This window comes from Sitophilus oryzae, unplaced genomic scaffold (assembly GCF_002938485.1).
Source record: "Sitophilus oryzae breed Bouriz unplaced genomic scaffold, Soryzae_2.0 scaffold_1396_pilon_pilon, whole genome shotgun sequence".
Lineage (NCBI taxonomy): Eukaryota > Metazoa > Arthropoda > Insecta > Coleoptera > Curculionidae > Sitophilus > Sitophilus oryzae.
Genome location: NW_022146055.1, coordinates 4,772,748 through 4,790,699, shown reverse-complemented (window position 1 = coordinate 4,790,699; position 17,952 = coordinate 4,772,748). Strand labels below are relative to the sequence as shown.

Genomic DNA, 17,952 nt, shown 5'->3' with positions numbered 1-17,952 from the left:
CCCACCATTTATCTTTTAACTTCTTGTTTTATTTTATGTGAATACGGCTTTGCGCACGCTTAATTCTAACCTACAAATATTTTCAGTTTGGATTTAATTTATTTTTTAATTTCACATAAGTAAAATGTATAATATAGTAGGCAACGAATAAATAAATATACTATAAATAGTAAAATTACTATAAACAATCGTAAAAGTTAACTTTTATCCGGCCTCATCATACTGCGCATGAGCAAATATATATTTCTTATTTTATTTTATTTGCCTGTATGAACGCACACAAATAAGAATTCCTTATTTCTTATTTTATTTTATTCTTATTTTATTTTATTTGGCTGTATGAACCCACCTTGTATCGTTACTTTTTAACGTTTTTTAAATTTTAATATATGGTGGGTTCATACAGCCAAATAAAATAAAATAACAATAAAATAAAATAAGAAATAAGGAATTCTTATTTGTGTGCGTTCATACAGTCAAATAAAATAAAATAAGAAATATATATTTGCTCATGCGCAGTACGATGAGGCTGGATAAAAGTTAACTTTTACGATTGTTTATAGTAATTTTACTATTTATAGTATATTTATTTATTCGTTGCCTACTATATTATACATTTTACTTATGTGAAATTATAAAATAAATTAAATCCAAACTGAAAATATTTGTAGGTTAGAATTAAGCGTGCAGTGTTTTCAGCTGTTTTTACATAAAATAAAACAAGAAGTTAAAAGATAAAGACTTCTTATTTTATTTGTTATTTTATTTGGCTGTATGAACGCATGTACGGTATCCCATATAACCAACTTTCTTATTTTATTTTATTTTATTCTTATTTTATTTTATTTGGCTGTATGAACCCACCAATAGAGTGTTGATATGACACTACAATATAGTCACCAACCCCACCTCGTGATATTAAAGAATATCATCATAAAGTAATGATAGTTGAAAAAATTGTAAATTATTGTTGTTGGCAAGTTCATTTCGCTTTTAAAAATTAACCAAGGCATGTGTTGCAATGAGTTAAAAAACAAAATGCTCAGAAGAAATGGATCGAAACATAATGTTTTAGGGAAAGTAACTCACGAAATTATTGCACAGGGTGTTTTAAAGTAAGGGTAAAAAACAACCCTTCAATTAACCCTGTATAATAAGTCAAATACTAAAGTTTATAAAAAACTGAGTTTATGAATTAAAGGTGGAAGATTTACATACAGTTTGCTAAAAAGTTCATGAAAATAGGGCTAAAATTAAAAAAACCAACACTTAAACTTGACGAACAAATGTTGCGTTGGGTTTTTTTGCCTCTGAGTGAATAATTTTTTTTGAAGGTGCTTTTTCCGTTAAGTTATATAAAAGAAATGGTGCTGAAATATCTAACTATGGTTCTATTATGTGATTATATATTATTAATTATTATTAAAATAATCTGCAGATTATTTTTGGTATGAGAAATTTATTTTGGACTTTTTATTTTCTGTATTACTTGATATGACTGACATTTACGGTTGAGTCTAATTGTAAGTTAAAATATTTAACATAACAAGCATTAAATAATCACAAATATCATAGTATTCTATGTCTTCCTCTACCTTGAGATATTCCTTCACAGTTCTATGCTGTTTTCTGTTTTTTTTTAATGTTTGTTAAGCACACAGTACTTGTGTGATATTGTGATATGCCTAATTTATCTGCAGGTTATTAACTTAATTATTGTTATTTGTATTGTTTGGTTTATTAATTATCTCTTAATAGCTCATTATTCTTTTAGAGTTATTTATAATTCTGATAAACATCACTCTCACACTTGAATATCTGTAGATGGTGCTAAAAGTAATATTTAATAAATTATTTATTTTATAATTTCAGATGTATCTTATAGTAAGTTTTATGTGATTTATTTCCTTAATTTTACAATGATAGAAACTTACTATAGAAATGTTCCTTAATTTTATTTTTGTGATATATTTTATGTAAATCATTTATATTTACTAAATTTTTAATTATTTATTCTTTGGCCTGATTTGCCAAAAAAAACGGGATGAATATTGAATCCTAAGACAATATATTATGTTTAAAAAAATATAACAAAGCTTTTAGGAGATTATTAGAATATATAATTATAAGCAAATAGAGATAGACATATTACGTATATAAGATTTGGCATCTCTATGACTATAATTTTAATGGTATCTAAACTCTAAATGTGTAAATTTAAGACAAATTATTTTTATTTGTAAATTTCGCACAAAGATGCCTACAAATTATAACCTATCTATACTTATAGGTATTATTCTGATTAAACATATAAATACATACCTATAAAACATGTAAACTTATAAAAATATTTAATGTGGAACAATGTAGGGTGTAAACTTATATAAAATATATATTTATATTGCTTTTATTGTTTTATTTTTAAAAGAAGTCAGGGCGTTCTATACTTATTCTATATTATTTATATTATTATACCCGCGCGCGCGTGTTCTAATTATGGTATCTGTCTACAGTGTCCGGCAATAGTCCGTTGGGCATCTGTAACTTATATAATAAAAAACTTAGGAATTTTGTATAAGTGCAAACCTAAAGTATGTATTGGTATGTATTTCAGGAAAATATTTTAACTTCTACAGGATGGCTCAAAAAAGTGTATGTGGATCGGGATGATTTGTTTTAAATAGAACACCCTGTGTATTATTTCATTTTTCGCTTCCTTTCTGATCAGTTTACATAATCCTAAGATATTATTAAATATATTTTGATAGTTTCAGAAATATTAATAAATAAATAAAAAATTTTGCCCTTTCTTAAAAAAAATATTAAAAATACATAAAATATCCTAAAATTAAAACTATACTAGGTATTTACAATTGTTGGTGTGTGCTTACTTTCCTATAAATATCGTAATCTTAGACAGGGTGTTCAAAAGTCTGTGCCAAAATTTATAAAATATAAAATATTTTTTCTTCGTTTTAAATTTTTTCCTTTTTTTAAATGTTTTTTCTATTTAAAGTGTTTCAGAATTTTTAACGGTTTTGGGGATATTCGTGATATTATATTACATATGGGTTTTTCAACAGTAATTTTTTTATCAAAGCCACCTAATGGTTTTTGTCTGGTATTTTACCTGAAATTAACGAAAATAATTTGAAACTATGTTTTAATGTAGTTATAACATTGCGCGTCGATAAGTCACTAGCCTGTCGTAACTTTGACCTACTTAGAGTTTTTGCAAAGGACTTTTTTTACTTTTTTCTATGGATTTATAAATTGACCAATAATATGAACTTTAATATTTTACTAACATCTCAGATATCACGCGAGATTTAACGTTCTTTTTAAAACTGGAAAACTAAGCGGCAGTTTTAATGTCATTAGGCGCTGAGTTTTTTTTCTGCGGCGTCAAATGTAAAAGGGCGCTGAAAAACTGCAGTCTTGGCTTTGGAATAATATGATTATGACAATATCTTACTTACCGTCATTGTTCGCCGACAAGAATTTGACACGCATCAAAAGATGGTTATGCAAGGCGTTTTCTTTCATGAACTTCCGCCCTTCGCGGACATTTAAAAATCTCATGACTTTGTTGCCCCTTCACTTTTTTAGCTGTCGTTGTTAACTGAGTTTACAATTCTTCTCCATTGCGTTCTATTGTGCGCTGCTTGCTCCCACCAATTCTGCATGCTTATCCTCTTTAAATTTTCATGGTATATTTCATTCTTGTACCTTTTGAGTTATCCACCGGGTTTCCTCTGGCCGTCTACAAGCTCAGCTTAAAGGAGAGATTTCGGTAGGCGGTTTTCTTGCATCCTGCATACGTGACCAGCCCATCTTAACCGGGATTTAGTACCGATACGTTTGAGACATGGTGGTACCATTGATGGTAATATCTATATAGTTACTCTATCATGTACATCAGTACCTAAGAAGTTATATACTTAAGTAATTCCATGTGTAGATATATTCTTTCAAACGTAGAGCCACTTTCGCCTGATTACTAAGTGCCTAGCCATTTTTTAAACTCTAATATCTGTTATTTACATTATATATGGAGTATATTTTTACCGTCTATTTCAAAATTCAATTACTCACTAAGTCACTGGCCTGTCGTAACTTCGACCTACTTAGACCTTTTGTGAAGGACTTTTACTATAGATTCATAAATTGGGCCACTTTTATAAAGTTTAATATTTTAGTATATACCTAACGCTTGGGCTTTTTGAAGACTTCTGAATTAACAAAAAATGTTTCACCGATATTCCCTTTCATTTCAGCTCATTTTTTCATAGTAGATATAGCTGGATGAGCATGGCGACAGAGAGGGAAGAGTGGAAGAGATTGGGGGAGGCCTATGTCCAACGATGGACCGAAGAGGCTGAATAGATAGATAGATATAGAGCACAATAGTAAAGCTTTTAAAGGGAGTTAAGTTATTTTTGTTTATAGCTTGAGAAGCTTCTTAGTTTTTTGTAACGGTTGTGTTTTAAATATGCCTATTTCTTGTGATTTTTGTCATTCATTTGCTTTTCCCATTTACTGAATTTTATTTGCATCAGTTTACAACTTTTGCAATAATATAGCCAGAGATGGAGTCGTTTTTGTATTTCCATGATAAAGTTTGATACTGATCAATTTTTTTAATAAAACTTAAAAAAATACCATATATTTTCAGATAGGAATGCATTGTTGGGGTATTTACAAACCATTTGGGTCTGTACTAATATCTAATGCGATGAACTCTGAACTTTACATTTTTATCTTAAAGGAAAGTTCGTTTATTCAAAATGTCTCAATATCAACACGTCATTATGCGATAACATTGAAGAATTTCAAAAATAATTTGAATATGTAAACATGTGCCATTCTGTGCTTGCCATAGTAATTTCATTAAATTTATTTAGTTCAAACGTTTATAAAAGTATAATAAAAATATGGCTATGTATTCGACGAAATTTTTGCTGATCCAATGTGCAAAAAACAATCTACAGCGATGCTTCTCTTCGCAAAAAGGCCAAGTGACATCATTATACGAGTTCCACATTAAAAATGGAGGGAAAATGGTGAATTTCGGAGGCTATCAACTTCCGGTTCAATATAGTGATCAATCGATTGTCAATTCCCACATTTTTACAAGAAAAAATGCAAGTATTTTCGATGTGTCACATATGCTTCAGACTGAAATTAAAGGTATAGTTCATGTCTGATTACTATGAATTAGAGTAATTTAATGTTGGTATACTTTTAGGCAAACATAGCATAGAATATTTTGAGACGTTATGCACCGCAGATATAAAAGGTCTAGAGGAAAACAGTTCAGTATTAACTGTATTTACGAACGAAAATGGTGGTATTTTAGACGATCTAATTGTTACTAAAATTAATGAAGAATTTCTTTACGTCGTTTCAAATGCAGCTATGAAGCAACAGGATCAGGAAATTATGTCGCGGGGTTTGGTAATTTTTTATTTTTAATTATTCATAAATGTTTTGTTGTTAAATTTAATATTTTTAATTAATAAGTTCCAAAGATTCACAACCACATTCAATTTCTTTATAGTTCATATCCAAGAACTATAAAGGTAGAAGCACAGATTATAATCTTTGTTTTTTCTTTATTGTTTTTCGTGGTTCCAATTTTCGGAATCGGGTACTAGTTAGGTTACTAGTTTGCGCACATAGCACGCCCACTTATGGCCTCTAAAATTGTACACAGCGCCTGACCGGCACAGTTATTAGAGAGATATCGGAAAACCGAATAGCGTCATCCAGTATTTACGCGTACCTTATCACGGTTACGATAGGTGCGAGTCAATTTTTAACGCAACACCCGCTAATAACGTTGCGGATCAATTACACCAAGCGCTATTTCTAAATACCGTTTAAAAATTGCTTAAATGGACATATGCGGGTATTTGACAACCGGGGCCGGCCGGCGAGATCTTTTATTTTAGGTTTACGTTATGTTTGAATTGTTTTGAATTATTACTATAGTTTTATTAGGTAATTTGATATTTAAGTAGTTGGGATTAGTTTTAATTAAATAAAGATTGGTAGAAGTGTCCCATTTTTTTGATGTTACAGGGTATCTCGTTTATGTGTATGATCTATTTTCACATCACTGTACTACTTTTTGAAGTGAAACTTCTTTACGCGCGCTGTGAGTAAAAATTCAAGGCCGTGACACACGCGCTAGTGGTAACAATCGAAAAGTGGTAAGGACGGCTTAGAAATACATAGTGACACAACGTGTATTTGTGAGCAGTCAACCTGTTTATCAAAAATATTGATATTTTAATACACATTTTGTGAAAGGGAATTACAAACTATTTGTTACACGTAAAAACATCTATCTGTTACACGTAAAAAACTATTGGTTACACGTACACGCAGTGGCGCATCTAGGGATTGAATCTGGGAGGGGTAATGGCCATATTTAAGTAAAGTACTAAATTTAAGTTAAATTTTCGCTGAAAGGTATTACGACTCTGGAAGAAAGTAAGCTTAGGTTGGCCTCTTTCCTTTCCGTTTGGCCTCAAATTTGTCTTTTCTATTTTGATTTGTATTATTAATTTATTTTTTAACAATATTTGTTTTATGTGACACATTTTATTTTATTAAGAATTACTTCCTGGGATTCTGGGAGGGATAAGTACAAGTACCCCCATTATCCCTCTCGTTTTTGCGCTACTAATTAAACGTAAAAAACTATTTTATTACTTTTTTATTTTACGCATATAAACCTATTTGTTACAGGCAAAAAACTATTTTTTTTGTGTGAAAAGCTATTTGTCACACGTAAAAAAATATTTGTTGCACGTAAAAATCCTTCAGTTTAATAGCTGTTTAGTACAATAGCAGTTTAATAGCTGTTTAGTAAGAAGTTTCACTTCAAATATGCGCACATAGTGCACACACCATTTTTTTTATTAAACTAAAGATGCTACACACAAATTTGTCCATTTGTCCTAGCTCTTTTAGTTCCTCAAATACAGGACGAATTATCCCGGTTATCTTATAACTTTTCGAAAAGGTGAAAACTAAGTCCCATAGATTGTGTCGCGTAGTATTCATTGGCGTAACTTGATTTTCGCTGGGAGCTGCCATTCTTGAAATATGACCCAATACTATGTTTTTTTTTAATGGGATACCCTGTATATTATTTTTTATTTTATTTGTCTTGTTATAACCTTTCTAATAATATAATATACTCTATACTTATTTTCATAATCAAGGCAAAAAACGAATTATTTATCTTTTTAACATAGACGGCCGGTTTAAATTAGGTAATCAAAACAAATCGTCATCAAATGTTGATTATTATTGGTTATTCCACGCGCTAGTTTCTGTGTGTGAAGCAATTGTACAAGTACATAAAAAATATCAAATACTCTGATTGACAGCCGCCTTATCTAAAAGCTGCACAAATTCATTTTTAGTGCAGTTTATTAAGATAACACGATGGAAAGCAAAATTATCTGGTTACATTAAATTAAATAAAACAATAATACTTATTTAAACTAAATTGGTTTATTTTAAAAAGTAAAATAATCTTATTATCTTATTTATGAAAATAAGTATAGAGTATATTATATTTTTAGAAACCTCATACCAACGCAAATAAAATAAAAAAAAATATATTGGATGTCCTATTCAAAAAACATAAGTTTGCCTCAAATTTCGAAAATGACGGCTCCCAGCGAAAAACTAGTTACGCCACTGGATTCTACCTGAAAAAAATATACGGGGCGGTTTTCACCTATTCGATAAGTTATAAGATAGCCAAGATACTAAGGGGTGGAAAAATGCAATATTTTGAAATTCGCCCCGTATTTCAGATGTGAACACTACTGATGGGAAAAACCTATTAATTTCAATAATCGAGTACTCGAGTTTCAAGCGATTTCAATAATCGAGCGATCGTTTGAGCGAAATATCGCTCGTATTTAAAAATACGTTTTTTCGCCCGTCGCTTGTCGCTTGTTGTACCCGTAACGCCAAGCAGTAAGTTGCGTGCGCAGAGCACATATTCTTTCGGTGATGAATGGCAAGTAGCAAGCGACGAGTAATTCGCTTGATTTATGATTTAGTTTGTTTCAAAGTATTGTCGATGTAGGTCGTAAAATTTTGTCACTCAGATACGCAACAGATAACGTCGTCGTATAAATTTGCTATCTGCAAGGTATGTAGTAAATTCGCTCGGATTTTTATCGAGTATGTCACATCGGAAAAAAATAAATAGAAAAGTTTTAGCGAATGTTATGATTTTAATTTGTATCTTAACTTTCTCTAAAACTTCCATATTTAACATTTTTTCGTAGTTCAGAAAACCCACGGGATAATTAACTTTACTATGAAAATATGTTTTAGAACTCATTCCAGAAGCGCGTAAATTCCGCTTCTGATATCAGAATACAGTTCTTTCATACCTTGGAAAGAACTTTAATAGCCTTACAAGGACCGAAAGCATCTACAGCATTACAAAGTATTACCGACTTAGACCTATCAAAATTATATTTTATGAAAACAGCTGTAGGGAGTGTTGCAAATGTACAAAATTGTCGAATTTCACGGTAAAACATACAGTATTTGTATAGGGTGGTAATTTCAAAAGTAGCAATCAATCGGGAATACAGGGTGTCCCAGGCTGAGCGTGCGTTAGAGGCTTCTAGAGAACTACAACATCTGGCTCGGAGATTTTTTGCACATCATAGTTTCATAACGAGATCTATTAATTACAATTATTTTCAATATGGCGGCACTTCCGGAAATACCGGAAGTTGACAGAAACTTTCTTAATTTAAATAAGTGCCCAGATTTTTTATTACATACTTAAATTATTTGTAAAATTTTATGATTTTTGATATTAAACACTCTATAACTCTATATATTATCTAACATTAACCGTTTTCGAGAAAAAAAAAATTAAAATTTTTGAACGAAAAATCTGCCTGTCAAAAATATGTGTATAGCCCTTGTATAGCCTAAACGTCAAATTTACTGATTACCACAGCCACTGTACCATAAAGAGAAAACATGTGGCTATCTATTTAAAAAAATAAATTGTTCGAATGTCATATAATAATTGCCACAGCTGTCATAGAATTGAGAGATTAAAAAATTATCATAAATCACTTTTTTTTTCAAATGGAAACTTATTTTTTTATTTCGCTACTGAAAAGTCTCTTCAATTCGTTACTTTTTGAAAATACATGTTCCTATACCTAAAATAAATTGTTTTTAAGTTATTTAAGATTTCGTTTTAAAGCGTATATTTTTCTTGATTTTAACCAGTAGACTTTAAACGTCAAGTGATAACAATAGATCTGGCCATATCATATTGTGACGCTTTGTTCAAAAAGCAGCATCATTTCCGAGCCAACTTTGCGCTTTTTTTTGATCATAAGGAATATTATTAATAATATCAACTATTATATATCGCTAAAGAGCAAAAATACGAGATGTATTTTTATAAATACACTTTTTAAACTCTTAAGACAGGCAGCATTTATAATATAGGAAATTCAAATAATTCGTTTTCTGACAGATGGAAATAAATTGTCTCACCGTTTGACGCTTTGAAGGAAGCTAGATAAAATCAAGAGAAATATACGTTTTCAAATTAAATCTCAAATAACTTTTATTTTAGGTATAGGAACATGTATAGTTAAAAATTAACTAATTGAAAAACCTTTTCATTAGTGAAATAAAAAAGTGGGTTTCCATTTTAAAAAAATTATTTATGATAATTTTTAAAACGCTCAATTCCATGACAACTACCGCCATTATTAGATGACATTTGGACAATTTAATTTTTGAAATAGATAGCCACATGTCTTCTCTTTATGTCACAGTGGCTGTGGTAATCACTAAATTTGACTTTTAGACTATACAAATATTTTTGACAGGTTTTTTTTTGAAAAATTTTAAATATATTTTTTTCTCAAAAAACGGTTAATGTTATAGAGTGTTTAACATCAATATTCATAGAATTTTACAGAGAATTTAAGTATGAAATAAAAAATGGGGGCACATATTTTTAGTCGATAGATCTCGTTGTAAAACAATGACGTGCAAAAAATCTCCCATCTAGATATTGTGGTTCTCTAGAAACTTCTAATGCACGCTCGGCCTGGGACACCCTGTATATACGTACATACATTTGAGAAGTTACTGATACATCTACAAACCTGTTTGCCAATGTTTCTTTGGCGTGTACGCGTCTTTAGAGATATTCGTGATTGCTACTTTTCGAATTCTACCTAATATACTCCTATTCACGTAAGATGACGATTGCGTTGGAATATATTTATTTTATTCCAGAGAGTCATCAGTTTTAGTTGGAATATTCAGTATGACGCAATCGCCATCTTTCCTGAATCGGAGAATAAGTATATTAATATAGATTCTTTTATCTTAGCTGCGGATACACGGGTGAAGATGGTTTTGAAATATCTATACCCGCCGAAAGGTCCGAAAACGTCGTTCAAACTTTGTTAGAAAATTCCGATGTAAAGCTGGCAGGATTGGGTGCTCGAGATTCGCTAAGGTCATTATTATAATATGAGGAATTGTTTTCATAAATTTAATTAGATATTTTCTTCCTACGTAGGTTGGAAGCCGGTCTTTGTCTATATGGAAGTGATATTAATGGCGAGACCACTCCGGTGGATGCGGCTTTAACCTGGTTGGTTGCCAAAAAAAGAAGAGAAACAAAAGACTTTCCTGGAGCCGATAAAATAGTACAGCAAATAAAGGAAGGGTAATAAAGATCTCCATTATATTCTTTATTTCTTACTGAATTAATATAAGCTTATATCGTCTTGATCACGCTAATCATAAAGTTATAACTCCATTGGGACATTATTAACGGGGGTTAAGATTATAGTGATCTTTAACATCCAAAACATTTATCAAAAATATAAATATTTCTTCAAGCAGCTAAGTTAAGAAAAATATATGGCTACGGCACTGTTTGGTGCCATGGTAACAATTTGGTCTCGGGTGTTATATGTCCTTGTATTCTTTAGTCATTGATATTAACACTATACCATCCTAATCACTTCATCTGCCTGCGTGGTCTGTATTTTAATGCATGCGATAGAAATAAATATAAATGACCGGTTGACAGACAGAGAGACAAAATAAAAGCGGCATACAGTGTTGCCATTTTTTACGTGTGTAGAAAAAATAAACTATTTTAAAAACTTTCATGTACCCTACTGAAATGAAGATAATATATCTAAGCTAAATATAATCTATTACAGCTGTAGTAAAATAAGTAAATAATTGTGAAAAATAAAGTTCCAACCTTAGATGCAACATTTTTCATAAACGCCTACTTGTGCGGTTTGAAATTTTGCTATCAAATCCGACAATACCGCATAGAAAAAATGTATCAACCAAGTATCAACCCAACTTTCATGTCTTTTTAATACATTTGATTTTTCATTAAGCTGTCTATATCACTGTCTTAATCACGTTAAAATTCAGACCACGCAGTTTCGATGAACAAATCGGTATATTAATAAAAGTATTAATATCACTATTATGCAAATATTTTAGTGAAATATGTGCCATTTGTTTATCTCAAATTCAGAATTCCCCCCAAATGTGCTTTTTACCCTATGAATCAAACAAGTTAATAAATAGTTAAAGATGTCATCGATTTAAATAGTTAAAATAAACCGTAGAGCTTACTAAAACAAGGTTTACTTTATTCGCTTTAAAAAATTATTTTTTTGTATTTCATAGTTCAAAAATAAAACGGGTGGGAATAACGTCATCGACTGGTCCACCACCACGACACGGGACGATAATTTTATCAGAAGATGGCCAAGAAATCGGAGAAATAACCTCTGGATGTCCGTCGCCGACGTTGGAAATTAACGTAGCGATGGGTTACGTACCAGCAAAATCTAGTAAAGTCGGTACAAAAGTAGGATTGAAAATTCGAGGAAAACAGTACAATGGGATTATTACAAAAATGCCATTTGTTAAGAGTAATTATTATAATAAAGTAAACTAATATGAAAATAATTTGATTATACATTTTCCCTTTCTATAAAAAATAATGGATTTGAATCATAGATTTATGAAGTGATCTCTTTACTTTTAATCAATTTAAATAGACTAAAAATAATAAAGGTTTAGCATTACTCTGATTTTTGAAAGATGATTCCAACTTGTTATACTTCTATATTGTTAATCTAGACTGCAACTATGGAGGGTAGATTTTACTACTGCGGTTTACTGGCAGCTGGAAGGAAGGACAGTTTCAAATATATCTGTAGCAAAAATATAAGGCTGAAGGGAAAAATACAAGAAACCTTGAATATACAAGGTGGTTTAAATTATAATCCAAAAACTTCGGCAATTCATTGCCGAAGCTTCAACATTTAACAATAAGTAAAAATTTTAATATAAATTTATGTCCTAATATGCTTCCTTTTTTCTGTAATTTCTGAACTAACATCAATATTTGAATTAAAATTGATGTCCGTTTTTTTACACGAGAAATTCGATTTTGATGCTAGTATGAGCAGTGATGGGCGGTGGGTAAAATAAAGTTAAAGTACCCAAAAATGATGGGCGGTGGGTAAAATAAAATACCCAAATTTCTTTATTATACCATTCAATGGATATAATATAGAAACTTGGATATATGCCCAGGTGTACGGTATATACCCAATACCCATAGAGAGTACATTTCGTCTGGGAACGCCCTTGTAAAAGTTGATTATTAACCTATTACCCAAATTCAATTAACTCTGTATTTTGGGTATATACCGGATGCAACACATCGGGTATTTATCCAAATCTCAATATACCGGGCGTTTGCCCATCTCTGAGTATGAGTACTACTTGTAGAGGGTGATGCCAACTATATGTTTTTTAACAGTTTTGAAGAGTAATAACTTTTCGTCCGTACCTGTATTACACTACTGTGAAAAAACATCAATTTCCTACCTTTTTACGCAAAAAAGGTCTCTTGGAAAAAATCGGTAAGAGCAACAGTTCTTAAGTTATTTCGAAACGAAATAATCAATACATGTCTACATTGACAACTAATAAACATGTTGACTAAATGAAATAATAAATATGAAAATGTTTTTGTGCTAAAGATTCTACAGAAACTGTTTTATCATAAATTTAAAAAATAAAATGTTTCCAAATGTATAATTTCAGTGAAATAACTATGACATGTATTGATTTATTTCGATTCCAAATATCTAACAGTTGTCAGTAGCGATTTTTACCAAGAGACCTTTTTACGTAAGAAATGGCGGAAATGTATATTTTTTTCTCCCAGTATAGTGTAATATAGGTAAGGGACGACAAATTATTACACTTTAAAACAGTTAAAAAAACATATAAACACAAAAACAGTTAAAAACATACTGACATCGAAATCGAATTTCTCATGTTAAAAGGGTGTATCTTTTGAGATAGATATCAATTTTAAAACCGATATAAAAAAGAAACTTCTACACCCTGGATTCCGAGATGGTTTTTTACCAAGTGACCTTTTTTTGCGTAAAAAGGTAGGAAAGACATTTTTTTTCTCAGTAGTGTAAAGGTACATTCAGGCTGAGAGCGTCGAGCGTCGCGTGGCGTTTGCGTCGCGTCCGCCCTATTGAACTCGAACCCCGACGCTCAGCGGACGCTAGCGCAACGCGAAACGCGACGCTGTCTGCCTGAACGGTCTAATTTAAGTTAAGTAAATTGATTCCATTTCGACACGCGGACGCGACGCAAACACGACGCGACGCTCTCAGCCTGAATGTACCTTAAAGCATGATTTTCATGCATCCGTTATCCGACGATACGAGATTAATTTTATTGGTTGAATTGAAAGATTTCGATTGGTTAGAAATGGTTAACCAATCGAGGTCTTTAAATTCATCCAATAAAATTTTAAAAATATCGTATCGTCGGACAACGGATGCATGAAAATCAAGCTTAACACAGGTACCGATAAAAAGTTATTATATTGTTACGTTTTTCGTCGGTTCCGTGTGGACAGAAAGTCACAATTTATTTAAACACTATTTATTTAACACTAATTAACAAAAACAATAACGATAAAAGACTTATAGAACTATTTACAAACGATTTATAACTAAGAATTTATTTGGAATTTTAGCGCGTCAACTGTATATTTATAACTGCCCTCTCTAGGCCACTGCCGCCGGCTTTTATACCTACAGCAAAAGAAATCTAGAATAGTCCATAGATCGTTAGGCGCATAGAGAAGGTTTTCGAATGTTCTCGTATGTACTAGTCCATTCTAGTGGGTCTCGATTCTTCTCGAACGAATGAATCATTGCGGTGTCTATGCGATGTTAAGGTCATCCGAGGGCGGGCCGTATTGTGAGATTAGGTCGAGTCCACACCGGCTCGCAACACTGCCCCCTTCTTAGGCACATGCTCGTCCCGAGATGTATACGGTGAATGAAGGTATTTGCAAAGCTGGCCCCTGGTACATTGCGAAGTCTGGTAGAAATAGCAGTCTACAGTTTTCTCTCCCGATCTCAGCTTTGGGTTGTAGCAGCAAACGAGGATCTCGATTCCCGTAAATCTGAACAAGACTTCAATCATGCTCCGGATTGTACGCCAACTCAAACCATCGAGTCCACACGCCAGCTTCGGAATGGCTAATCGTGCAATGTTGTTGTTTAGCAGGGCTTCTCTCAGTGCAATCAGGGTCTTCCATAGATTGAGATAAGTCGGCTTACTCGGGGACCATTCCTTGGTGACCAGGTAGAAGATGTGTCTTGCTTGACCATGTGCATTGTCGGTTAGCCTCAAGACGCTTCCAACCTCTGATCCTGTCGGCGTAGTTCTCCGACACGCCCAAACTTCTCATTGAACGTCGCAGCGATTCCTCTGGACATCCGCAAATCTCGAGCCACACAATGAGCGAGCGAATAATCAGGAGGCACGGAAAAGAGGTCTCGTTGATCTTCTTTGGTTACACCATAGCGAGCCTTCTCACTGCTGTTGTATCGGGCCATGAAATCGTCAAAGGACATCTCCGAATCAGGGGGATCAAAGCTGCAGGTTCTCACGGTCCCAGCACGATCTTCAACATTCTTTAACAAGGGCATCAGCAATCGTGGACGCTTCTTGATTTGGCAACGCGTAGGCCTCGACCCATTTGCTGAAGTAATCCATTACTACCACAATGTATTTGTTGCCATCGTTCGTTTCCGGGAAAGGACCAGCCACGTCGATCGCTATTCGTTCGAAGGGACTACCAACATTGTACTGGCGCATAGGGGCTTTACCACGCTTTTGTGGCCCATTAATGGCTGCGCAAATGTCACATTTCTTACACCAGGCCCTCACATCTTCTTTGCAGTTCACCCAGTAGAACCGTTTACGCAGCTTGCCAAGTGTCTTGGTAACACCAAGATGTCCACCGCTGGTTCCATTGTGAACTTCCGCCAAGATTTCCGGGACCTCTTCTTTGGAATGACGATCTGCCTCTCTCTTCTTGTCCCTCTGGTCTCTCAATCACACGGCGAAGTAATACGTTATCTATTACCAATGAATTCCACTGGGACCAGTACGACTTCACGTTCGGCGAATATCTGCAAACTTCCTCCCACGTTGGTCTCTGGTCCGCGTTTTTCCAGTTAATCACCAAGCCCAACTCTGGATCACTGATTTGGTCATTTGCAAGATCTTCGGTTTGCAAACTATCACCAACCACAGTCGTCCTTAAGACTTTCACTTCTTTCTCTTCTTTGTAACGATTTCCCATCTGTCCGCAATTCCAACAGCGAATCGGTCCCCCCTTCTTGCTCATATACCGATCCAGTACTTTCCGCAAAATCCTTTCCACTTTGGAATCGTCGGAACTCTCCTCAACAGCCCGTACAAATCCTAGAGACCTAGAGCATTCTTTCGCGGCCTCAAATTCCAGGGCACGTGCTAGGGCATCTCCCAAATGCGTTGGATGAGCTAAAAGAAGTGTTTGCCTTGTCTCGTTGTCACGTAAACCATCAATAAAAGCCTGTACTGTTAAGCGCTCCATAACATTTTCGGGCATAGCAGGGTACGCAAGGCGAACGAGGCGGGCTACGTCGGCTTCAAACTCCTGCAGAGACTCATTTGACTTTTGAATGCGATTTTTTAGCTGGGAATGATAGACATGTTCCAAATGAGCTTGGCCGTACCTCATTTCTAAATGTCGTACCAATTGCTGATATCTCCCTGTTCCGATGGTGACAGTGTCTGCAGGATATCAGTCGCATCTCCTCGCAGTGCGACAGTCAAAGCGGTAGCCTTTTCAGCGATTGTCCATCCGTTCGCTCTCGCAGCGGCCTCAAACTGGCAAAAATAATTGGCCCAAGCGGTTTTTCCGTCAAACTGTGGAGGCTTAATAACTGACTTTGAGATATACTTGTTTTCGACTAGTTTCGGTGCCTCCGATGTTTCTTTGACATTTGGTGAATTGGGCTTTTCTATTTCTTGTTTTAAAATTTCGATTTTTTTATTTACATCGTCCTCAATTTGTGTTATTTTGCCTTGTAGCTCCGTAGAATTCTCTATAATCTTTTCTTCTAATTCCCTGGAATTTTCTGTTATCTTTTCTTCTAAATTAAGTATTTTATTATTAAAGCTGGCCTGTATGTCTTTAGAATTTTCTGCGATCTTATCTTCTAAAATATTAATTTTATCACTGATTTTCTCTTCTAAATTAACTTCCAAGTCAATTATTTTACTATTCAAATTGCCGTTTAAATTGTCTTGCAATTCCCGGGAATTTTCTGTAATTTTGTCATTCAAACTGTCTTCTAATTTTTGTAGGCACGAGTCAAGGTCACCTTCCAACTCAAAGCAAAATGTGTCAGGATCCTCACCTTCCTCAATCAAAACGTCTCTCAGTCTGGCTTGCAAAATGCTTTTCTTTCCATCTGTCTCGCACTCTCTCTCTTCCAATATACATTTCAGTTCGGACACTTTCAAGTCTTTCAACAATTTTTTCAGAGCCATGGTCAGTCTTTTTATTTTTCTTGTCTATCACACACGCCACACTTGACACCAATTGTTACGTTTTTCGTCGGTTCCGTGTGGACAGAAAGCCACAATTTATTTAAACACTATTTATTTAACACTAATTAACAAAAACAATAACGATAAAAGACTTATAGAACTATTTACAAACGATTTATAACTAAGAATTTATTTTGAATTTTAGCGCGTCAGCTGTATATTTATAACTGCCCTCTCTAGGCCACTGCCGCCGGCTTTTATACCTACAGCAAAAGAAATCTAGAATAGTCCATAGATCGTTAGGAGCATAGAGAAGGTTTTCGAATGTTCTCGTATGTACTAGTCCATTCTAGTGGGTCTCGATTCTTCTCGAACGAATGAATCATTGCGGTGTCTATGCGATGTTAAGGTCATCCGAGGGCGGGCCATATTGTGAGGTTAGGTCGAGTCCACACCGGCTCGCAACAATATTGCCGAAATTTCCTGATTACAATTCGGACCCACCTGTATATTTATATGGCGGATATTTGTTACAGCTATTACTTCGCACCTTCAATCATAAAGTGGAACAACACAAATTAATTATAATATATGACTTAGGTCTTTTTATCACTGAAGGTGCAACATTTTAAATATATCCTTCTTGCCTTTTAATATACGTATCGCCCTACTGAAGCATAGATACCGTATAACCGAAAAAAACGGCGTCGGCAATGGTTATGCAATGACGATCGTTTCAATGATATTCCCCATCTAATTTTACATATAAAATGACAGCGATCTTCATTTCATAGCCATCGCTGACGCAGTTTTTTTTTCGATCATATTGTAGTAAAAAGACCTGGTATATAAATTGGTAAGTGTACCAATCTTTACCAACTGTGTATGTTATCTTCTATATGTCTTGTTTAAATTTTAAGAAATTTTAATACAAATAAAAAACGATAA

The 17,952-nt window shown here is 33.5% G+C and overlaps 1 protein-coding gene across 1 annotated transcript; it reads left to right on the top strand.

The window, feature by feature from the left end:
* The first annotated feature begins 4,839 nt into the window (after nt 1-4,839).
* On the top strand, nt 4,840-12,035 carry LOC115875921 (aminomethyltransferase, mitochondrial). The gene is made up of 6 exons (XM_030891508.1): nt 4,840-5,190; nt 5,249-5,457; nt 8,371-8,573; nt 10,421-10,549; nt 10,613-10,762; nt 11,755-12,035. The coding sequence occupies exons 1-6, from the start codon at nt 4,935-4,937 to the stop codon at nt 12,026-12,028; spliced, it is 1,221 nt and encodes a 406-aa protein (XP_030747368.1). The 5' UTR covers nt 4,840-4,934; the 3' UTR covers nt 12,029-12,035.
* Nucleotides 12,036-17,952: the final 5,917 nt, after the last annotated feature.

Bases quoted from the DNA above. Each gene is read 5' to 3' on its own strand.
- LOC115875921 (XM_030891508.1), top strand. From the start codon at position 4,935: ATGGCTATGTATTCGACGAAATTTTTGCTGATCCAATGTGCAAAAAAC. The intron at 8,574-10,420 runs GTAAAACATACA...CTTTTATCTTAG, and splicing joins CAAAATTGTCGAATTTCACG to CTGCGGATACACGGGTGAAG. The intron at 10,763-11,754 runs GTAATAAAGATC...TGTATTTCATAG, and splicing joins GTACAGCAAATAAAGGAAGG to TTCAAAAATAAAACGGGTGG.